General features: G+C 49.5%; 1 protein-coding gene across 1 annotated transcript; it reads left to right on the top strand.

Moving 5' to 3' along the window:
- Positions 1-250: 250 nt before the first annotated feature.
- Positions 251-8,447, top strand: PTP4A3 (protein tyrosine phosphatase 4A3). The gene is made up of 5 exons (XM_003205308.4): positions 251-1,002; positions 2,572-2,664; positions 5,846-5,976; positions 6,514-6,588; positions 6,976-8,447. The coding sequence occupies exons 1-5, from the start codon at positions 898-900 to the stop codon at positions 7,091-7,093; spliced, it is 522 nt and encodes a 173-aa protein (XP_003205356.1). The 5' UTR covers positions 251-897; the 3' UTR covers positions 7,094-8,447.
- Positions 8,448-9,629: the final 1,182 nt, after the last annotated feature.

Raw genomic sequence — 9,629 nt, 5'->3', positions numbered from 1 at the left:
GCACCCTGCGTGTCATCCAAATGTCAGTGCTGAGGCTCAGGATGCTCAGTGGGGATGCAGTGAAGGGCTGTAGGTCATCCCTTGGATGGAAATGGAGTTTTGTCTCTCTATCCCTGTTCTGGTTTCAAGAGGAGTCCCCATCTCAGCATCCCATAAACTGGGATGTGCAGGGCAGTTCCAAGGCACCATCCCAGGGCTTTCTTTGGAGGTATTCTTATCGGAACTGCCCTGACTTCTGTGTTTTGCTTTTCCTCCCTTTACAGCCTCGCTCTCCACCGGGATTTATGGAGGTGCTGAGAAGCAGCTTTGAGCTCTGCAGCCCCCGGACGCCTCGCCTCACCCGGCATCCCGACCTTCGGATTTAACCATTCAAGGCTCCTGTGCATGGATTGCCCGAGCCAGGCACCGCTGCCGGCCACCGCCGCCCCGTAGGCTCCCGGTCCCCCTTGCCACCCCTAAGTACTCCACATACCCCGATGGGGTAACGTGACGGGGCCACCACCGTGCCACCATCATCCCCATATGCAGAGGCCTTTCTAGAGCGCAGCACCGGAGGCGACAGCCGCTCGCCATTGCACACACCAAGGACACCGACACTACAACAAAGGGATTTTTTTTTTTCTTCGTAATTATTATTATTATTATTATCATTAATATTATTATTACTGTTTGGCTTTCACCCCGGGGGCTTGCGGTGTGTCGAGGAAGCCAGCACGCTCCCAGGAGCTGGGGTTATTTGCACAACGGTTGTACATTGAGTTCTCCATTCTCTTCTGTTTGTTCATTTTTTTAAGTGCAGAGAGGGGTGTTGGTTTTTCTTTTCCCCTCCGCACCACTCTTTTCTTGGATTTTTCCATCATCAGCATCACCTCTGCATCATCCTTCTCTTGTCCCACCATGGCCCGGATGAACCGCCCTGCACCAGTGGAGGTCTGCTACAAAAACATGAGGTTCCTCATCACCCACAATCCCACGAACGCCACACTGAGCACCTTCTTGGAGGTAAGAAGCAGGGATCGTTGTTTACATTTGGGGGCTAAAAGCTAAGCTGCGGTTGGTTCATTGGAATGGAATGGGAAGGCCCTGTTCCATTGGACAGCGCAATGGAGCGTCCTGTTGGTACCCAGCCCTGCTGGCATCCCATCCATGGTCCATACTGCCATATCTGCTTCTTGGGGCAGGACATTTGGAGGACTCTTGAGTATAGGGTTTGTCAACCCCATTGCATCCCCTACCAGCTCCCTAGAATCACTGCACAAATGGCAACCTCCCCTGCATCTTCCAGCATGTCAGTAAAGGACTTCTCACCCCAAATAGTTCCAAAGCTACCTCTGAGTGCAAAGAAACTTTATAAACACAAAGAAAAAAGCACAAGCACCATGGTGTTGTAGCAGAGAGACAGTGGGGAAAACCACCCCGTGCTCCTGTACACCGCACTGGTGGCAAAATTCACCTTCCCTCCAGATCTGCAGTTTTTTTTGGCTGAGCATACAGGGATTTTTAGTGATTTGGAAGCCTCGTGCAGGGAGGGGATCAACGGGATCATCCAAGCCCCCAGCCTGCCATAAGCAGGCACAGGGATGATCTCACTCAGCGCCCGGCCAGGGCTGATACACCGGCACGTAATCCAGGGGCAATCCATGCCTCGAGTGATAAGCCCAGCTGGAAACAGCCCAAGTCCCGGCGTGCCTGCAGCACGTTCAAGTAATTAACTCATGGAGTACAGCAGCAAAACACCTTCATCAGTCAAAGAAAAGCCTCAAGCAAATGCTCAGTGAATTCATGGGGAATGCGCCAAGCACTCACTCATCTCCATGCAGTTCTGCAGGGGGAGTTGAATCCTCACTGAACACTCAATAATTTCTCCTTTGGAGGATTTGTTGCTTTGGAGGAATTGTCCCCGTTTCAGGGATTTTTCTCTGGGACATCCATTGCAGCTCAGTATCATGCCCCATGCTGTTGGTTTTTCTCTTGGCACTGGGCCCCTGGGTGCTGGTTTTTTTCAGCCTGGAATTGGACTCAATAATCTTCATGGGTCCCTTCAAACTCAGGATATTCTCTGGTTCTAAGCTTTGGCTGCTTACATGGGGAATATGATGTGCTTTTGAATACCTCCAAGGCTTTAAAATGAAATGATTCCACTGATGCTTTGGATGAAAAAAGCTCATGCCTATGTGGAGGTTTAGTGCTCTAGGATTTAATGTTTCATTGGGAATTAGTTGCAATTTTTCCTTCCTAGCCCATGCAGACCATGGGGATTTTTGCTTGGGCATCCAGGTTTGGGCATGATGCAGTTTTTGGGAGTGTATGGTCCATGTGGTCATAGAGTCATTAAGTTTGGAAAAGACCACTTAGATCATCTAGTCCAACCATCAACTCATCACCACCATGCCCCACTAAACCATGTCCCTCCATGCCATATCTGTCCTTTTCTTTAACACCTCCAGGGAAGGCTCACCTCCATGAGCAACATGTCAACACAGGGCTTGACCATGTTGAGGATAACCAGGGTACAACCCAGCAGGATTTTCACATATCTGCTCATTGTAAGACCTCTTCTTCTCTCTGCAGGATCTGAAGAAGTATGGTGCCACCACAGTTGTGCGAGTGTGCGAAGTGACCTATGACAAGACCCCTCTGGAGAAGGATGGCATCACTGTCATGGTAAGTGGAGAACACCCCATCCATGCCTTCTACTCATCCCAAGGGTGCAAAAAGAAATGCTGCTCCATGATGGGACACAGAGAAGCTTGGGGTCCCCACATTCTTGGAGGGCAGCACTGGGATGTGATGTTTTATGCAGACATGTATTGCTCCAGGTGAGTACTCAGCTTTTTGCACATCCCAAAATGGATGTTCTATGGACAGTTTGGCTCAAACGGGTTTTAGGGCACGGAGAGGAAAAAATGGGGATGGCACCAAGGTCCTGACACCTCTTTACTACCCAGTGCCTTGTGAGACAGAAGGCTGCTCAGTCAGCACATTCTTGTCATGGTGTGAGCAGCATCTCTGCTTCATGTCCAAGCACCCACATGATTCAATCAGAGAGACTTAAAGATAACGAGGCTCCTGATGGGAAAGCTGGAAGTGGCTGGTCTCTGTCCAGGACAGATAGGGGATGACAGAGGAGATGTATGTGGGTTTGGGGCAGTTGCGGCCTTTCCACGGCACTGCAGAAGCCTTTGGAAGATTTTTGTGTTGTCTGAGCTGCAGGCTCCCTGCCGTGCAGCCAGAGCTTCCCACTTAGCTACTGTTGTTCAAATAGGATTCCTGCAGCAAACCTTCCCACGCAGCCAGCAAAGGGAGTGTTTTAACAAGTGGGGAATTCTTTCCAAAATAAACGAAATATCACAGGCTTTCCTTGGTCGACAGAGGGAAAAAGCTACAAATAGAAGGAGAAATTCAGCTTGCTCTGAACCAGCATGCAACACATGCTTCCCAAAGCTGGGGCAAAACTGAGCAACAAACACCATCCCTGGGGTCTACTTAGCATCCCTTGTTCAGCGTCGCTCATGCTTGCCCGGGAGCTTGAAGGCAGGGTTTGAAAGCCAGCTTTGGCCTCAGGCAGAGGCAGGCAAACTCCCTGCTTCCCGGCGTCAGGCTGAAATTGGGCTGGTGCTTTAAAAAAAGAAAGCATTGCCCACGCACTCGAAACTGTGACTCATGCAGCCGAGCCCGCAGCTGCCTGTGCTGCTCTGCGCTGGGGCTTGGAAGCACCCAGGGAATGAGAGCCCTTGATCCCACATGGAAGATATCCATCGTTCCCGTTACCCCTCAGCATTATCTTATCGAAGGGATATTAAAAAAGCAGGGCGGCTTTTTTTGCTCTTTTACTGGGGAATCAAAGGGAGAGAGCAGTGAGGAGAAAAAGAAAAAAAGTGAGGATGCTGAGCTGGCACAGCTTGGTCTTTATCTCAGGTGATAAATAATTGGAGATGATGTCAGGTTTGATTGCCATGCTGGGGAATTGGCACAACTGGTGCTAGGTGAGCTGAGAGCCCTGCGGGGCAGACAGTGAGTAATTGGATAAAGGCAGCAAGCTTTTGGAAAAGTCCTTGTATGGGGCAGGCATGCTTCTGGTGGGCTCCAGCCTTTCCACTGCTGGAACAAGGAGTTTCTAGGAGGGGTCTGAGAAGTCTGGCAGTGCTGAGAGCACATGGGGAACTGCCTGGTGTGGGATGGTTGAGAGTTCTCTTTATATGAGATGTATCCTGGATGTAATTAATGTCATAGAATCATTCAGGTTGGAAAGAACTTCTAAGATCATCTAGTCTAACCATTAGTATAGATAAGTCCTAGATGAAAGACAGATCTTATATAGAGAGCAAGATAGGTTGGATATTAGGAAAAAATTCTCAGAAAGACTAGTGAGGCATTTGAACAGGGAGGTGGTGGAGCTACCATCCCAGGAGGTTTTCCAGAAAAGGGTAGATGTGGCACTGAGAGACATGGTTTAGTGGGCATGATGATGATGGGTTGATGGTTGAACTAGAGGTCCTTTCCAGTCTTTAACAATTCTATGATTCTGTGATACATATCTTAGCTACAGAAACTCAGTCTGGAGGCCTCCGGACAGAAATAGGGTAAAAGGCAGAATTCAGTCTACACAGGAACTGTGTCCTACCTATACATCCATCCTATATGTGGGATATAGTTACCTGTCTTTATAAGATATATCCTGTATAGGAAAATGCCTACATCTTAGATCTATGATAACCTATAGCATGTGGATATCTCTATATATTTTCAGCAGAGAGAGATCTATATTGTATTTATCTGTGGATAGATACATCTGTGCAGATACAGAGACATCTCTACATTATATTCCAAATACATCCATATATATAGAATCATTAAGATTGGAAAAGACCACTAAGATAAACCTACCCAACTGTCATCTCATCACATACTGACTCGGTATCCTGACCTTTTCTTTGAGGAGTAGGTTCAAATTGGTCCTGTCCTGGACGTCCTCCTTGGCTCAAGCATTAGAATGCCCTGAAGCCCAACATGCTCATTTCTTCTCAAAGCCTGTTGGACATTGCATCTCTTGTTCAAATCCCAAAGTGAAGTGAAGCTTAGTGGCTTTTTTGCCATCTTACACCAAAGATGACTCTAACACAGCAGCTCAGTGACTCAGCCTGTAGCCACGAGGCTTCTGGCCCTGTGCTTCTCACCTGTCAGATTTCACTGCATCTCATCCCAGCTATGCTCTCCTGCCCATTGTTGTCTCACACACCACGTTCCTCCTGGCAAATCCCCCATTTTGGAAGAGAAATCCCCATAGTGGGAGAAATGTGCAATGTCAGCTGCCTGATGGTGTCTATAGGGAGGGGAGGGACTGTCCCTCCCCCAAAACACTGCGGAGGAGGAGGGGAAAGCTTTTCTCCCCTGCAAAGTGGCTTTGTGCTCCTGGCACTGGATTTAGATGGGAGCTGATGAGAGAAAGGATAGGGCTTGTGGCTACCCAAAGCTCAGCACAGCCAACCAAATGGCTATCGCCAAACCTGAGTGTGTTGGAATGAAACCCCAAATGAGTCTGGAGGAGGCAGACAATGGCCTCTAAAGGCAAGAGGACATGGGGGTAAGACCATGTTGGAGGTCATGGAGGTACTTGCAAAGGATGAGCCTCTTCCTAGGAGACATGAGGATTATGGACTTGGCATCATTCAACCCAAACCCTGAGCCATAGGATTTGGTTTCACCTTGCTGCACTATGAGTTCAATTCCAAGAATAAGCACCCACCAAAAGGCATCAACTCAGGATAAAAGCAGTCCTTTATAGTTTTCAACATGGGATCTGACAGTGTTTCTCTCTCTTCTCATCCCTATCCAATCCCTGCAGGATTGGCCGTTTGATGATGGAGCACCTCCTCCCAGCAAGATAGTGGAAGATTGGCTCAACTTACTGAAGACAAAGTTCTGCGAAGACCCCGGCTGCTGCGTGGCCGTGCACTGTGTGGCCGGCTTGGGGCGGTGAGTCACAGTCTGGCACAAAGTGGGAAACAGCCACTTGTTTCCCCTCCCTCTTCTAGCAGGGTTTTGCGGTAGTGAGGATGTTAGTGGGAATAGGCATTGATGTATACTGCTCTCTGAGTGCATACTTGCTAAATTCTGGGTACCAGGGTGTATACCAGCAATGCTCAATGCCTAGTAGTGCATTTGCTTTTGTAATTTTATTGCAGTCCTCTCACTGAAACCAGGAACTGCTGCTTAGCCTTGCAGCAGGTCAGGGCTGTGTTTTGCGTGGATATTTGTATCTGCTTGTACAATTTGCCTCCAGAATCCTTCTGTTCATTAAAGCTCAGCTACCAGCCCTGTCTTGTAGGTTTTACCTATGGGATTAGCCACTCTTTGGTGCCACACTTGCAGCCTAATCTCAAGAAATAACAAAATTAAATCCTAGTGCTGGTGTCTGCCCAACCGCCCTGTGGTCCCCAACCTGGGATGGAATGTGAGTGCCTAGATTGGAGGCATAGTTTGGAGATGAACATTGCTGCTGTTGCCTTTCAGCGCTCCCGTCCTCGTTGCCCTGGCTTTGATTGAGAGTGGGATGAAGTATGAAGATGCCATCCAGTTCATCCGACAGTAAGTGTCCTGGCAAGCAGCGTTTCAACACAGGGGCAGAATCACAGAGTAGTTTGGTTGGGGTTGGAAGGGACCTCTGGGTACACCTGGTCCAGCCTCTGCTCAAGCAGGGACACCCAGAGCAGGTTGCCCAAAACCATATCCTAGCAGCTCCTGAAGATGTCCAAGGAGAGACACTGTAAGGTGGGGAGAAAGCAACCCTGAGTATCAGAGCCGTAAAAGGCTCAATGCCCATCACAGTCCTTGGAGGATGCACACAGCTTCAGCCTCCAAAATCCGTTATTTGCTCCAGGCGGGTGATTTTCACACCATGATGGCTGGGTTTGGGTTGGTGTTCTCCTGCTGTGTTGCCGACTGCACCAACCCCTCTGTTATCATTCCTTGCAGAAAGCGCAGAGGAGCCATCAATAGCAAGCAGCTGACCTACTTGGAAAAATACCGACCAAAGCAGAGACTCCGGTTTAAGGACCCTCATAACCACAAGAACAAATGCTGCATCATGTAACCTCAATGACCTCTTGCCAAAATTTGTGCACACAGACACCCGGGCACTCGCACACATCTCCCCTGTCTCTTCCCAGCCCCGTGCACCCCCACGCACTGCCCCATTCGTGGATCCCACTGCTGGGGGCTGGAGAGGGGGGGGAACACGGAGCACCGCCAGCGTGTCCCGGCACCTGGAGCGCACTTGCCTTGCTGAATCCCCAAGAAAGGATGCTCAGTCTAGCTGCAGCCCCAGAGAGGGAAGGCAGTGCTACCCTTTGACTGTTGACGTTAGCAGGCAAGGAGTTCATGTGCCGGTTCTTTTGTCGCCTTCCTTCTCTTCTTCCTCTTCCATTTCCTTTCCTGTTGCACTGAGATCAAGTCCGGCACAAGGAGAGTGTGCACAGGGGCACTTGTTTTGGGGGTGATACAGGTAGGGCTGTGCCAGCCATGGAGGGGTGGGGAGCAGGAAAGCTGGGGTACCCACAGAAAAAATCCTTTCCCACCTTTTCCCCCCCAAAAAGGGCTGCAGCAGTGGGTATGGACATGAGGATGGCTCAGTGACCTCGGGAGGAAAGATGGTGATGGCAAGGAGAGGAAAGGGGCTCATAGCATGGTGGTCGTGGGAACGGCTGAGCTAAGTGCCCCCTTTCTCCTGCCTCCTCTCCATCACCATCTTCCTATGGGGTTTGCAGGGGGCTCACTGCCCCTCCAGGCCCTGCAGGTATACTGCAAAGGCATCAGAAAATTTGGGAAAGATGGCAGGGCTTTGAGGTACCCAGCTTTCAGGGGTGCAGGATCAACGCTGGGTCCCGCCAAGTGCTGGATGCTCTTATTTATGGCTTCCAAACTCAATGCATGGAGTGATGGTTTCTCTCCCACCGTGTCCCCTCTGCTGAGCTTGCAGTGATGCAGTGGGACTGAGCTCATGCTCAACATCTTTGCCATTGCATCCCCAAGCCACGGCGCAAACCCAAGTTCTGACTGTGATGCCCAGTGAACACGAAGTGCATTTTGGGGCATGTCCACGTCCTCCACCACTATGTTTGCTGGCCATGGGGCTGGGAGCTTTCCTAGGGAATTTTGGGTGTTCCTGGCAAGAGCACATCACCAAATTTTGCACCTGCCTTTCCTCCCTTTCTGTTGGCATCTGCAATGTACGTGATACCTGGCACCCCAGAACCTCACCAGTATGTGCCATGGGGTGGATACAGAGCAGCCCCTGAGCCAGGACGGGAAACATCTCTCAACTTTCTGCCTTTGAATGCTTGGAGCAGTGGGCACGTAGGGGGCACAGGTGTGTTTTTCTTTTGATGAGGGTAAGAAGAAATTTGCTAATTAAAGGAAAAAAGAAAAAAACCTGTTTGTCTTCCGCACGTCCTCTGGCCTTTATTTCTCCCATTGCTGCCCTGTAGAGCCCAGGAGATGACTTTCAGCCCTCCGGACTGATCCCCAGCACTATCACCAGGACGTTCATGTGGCCCAAGTAATGTCCCATATATCATAGAATCATAGAATGGCCTGGATTGAAAAGGACCACAATGATCATCTAGTTTCAGCCCCCCTGCTATGTGCAGGGTCACTCATATCCTATGGGCTTACTGTCACGTATCCCTCAGCTGCAGAGTCACAGATGTTTGGGCAAGGTGAGCTAGTCATCCAGCATCTGTGGTTTGGGGCTGCCCAACTTGAGATGCCTTCAGTGCTCTGTGTTGGGTGTCTCCACAGCTTTGTGTGCCTTCTGACTATCCAGAAACAGTTTGGAGGGCTCATTTTTCAGGGTAAATGTTGAGGAAGTTGGGCTGAGGATGAGCTTGGAATCCTTTCCAAAGAGCTAGACCCACTGTATATTAGAGATGACCACCTCAGGGGAAATTTATGGTACCAAGCCAGTTGGACCTGTTACACCAAACTATTATACCAAGCCTCACATAATGGGGCTGCTCAAGATCCCTTGAGTTTCTGCTGCCCCATTTTAGGCTGTTGATTCCCATGTTTCATAGGGAAAGCACTGGTGGCTGTAGGGTCTGCTCTGTTGGGAAGGGTGATAAATTGGGCTGATTAAAAGGCCTGATCCTGTATTAAAGCAATCTCTCTGGGTGGGTCATCCTCCCCTTTCTGCCCCATCGTGTCCTGCTGCTAAAATAGGTGCTGTAGCTGCTGCTTCGTCCCCAGAGGTTTTGGGAAGTGGCTTGGCATTGTGACTGAGACAGCCCCAATTCCTCTTAGAGACCTATAGAGGGTTTAGGATGAAGTGATGGGAACCACCATAGAGGTATTTCTGTCCTGACAAACAGAGAAGAAATGTTGTAAGTCTTGGAGTCACTATGGGACGGGCTTTGCAGTGCTTCATTTCATGTAGCATCAACCCAACCACCTTAAAAATAGGGAACTCCTCATGTAAGAGCAGTCCTTGACCTGAAAAAATCCATGTGGCCAAATCTTAAGCACCTCTGGCTGGCAGAGCAGTGTCTTGATGTCTTTCACTTTTGTGAGTCACTGCAGAAGAAACCATGCTGCTTTAATTGCCCTATTTCTTTTCCTTCTTTTTTTTTTTT

Source organism: Meleagris gallopavo, chromosome 3, assembly GCF_000146605.3.
Source record: "Meleagris gallopavo isolate NT-WF06-2002-E0010 breed Aviagen turkey brand Nicholas breeding stock chromosome 3, Turkey_5.1, whole genome shotgun sequence".
NCBI lineage: Eukaryota > Metazoa > Chordata > Aves > Galliformes > Phasianidae > Meleagris > Meleagris gallopavo.
The sequence above is the reverse complement of the archived record's forward strand: the minus strand, read 5'-3'. Positions and strand labels throughout refer to the sequence as shown.

Excerpts from the sequence above, each read along its gene's own strand:
- PTP4A3 (XM_003205308.4), top strand. The coding sequence starts at position 898 with ATGGCCCGGATGAACCGCCCTGCACCAGTGGAGGTCTGCTACAAAAAC. Across the intron at positions 1,003-2,571 it reads CACTGAGCACCTTCTTGGAG|GATCTGAAGAAGTATGGTGC; the intron begins GTAAGAAGCAGG and ends TTCTCTCTGCAG. Across the intron at positions 2,665-5,845 it reads AGGATGGCATCACTGTCATG|GATTGGCCGTTTGATGATGG; the intron begins GTAAGTGGAGAA and ends CAATCCCTGCAG.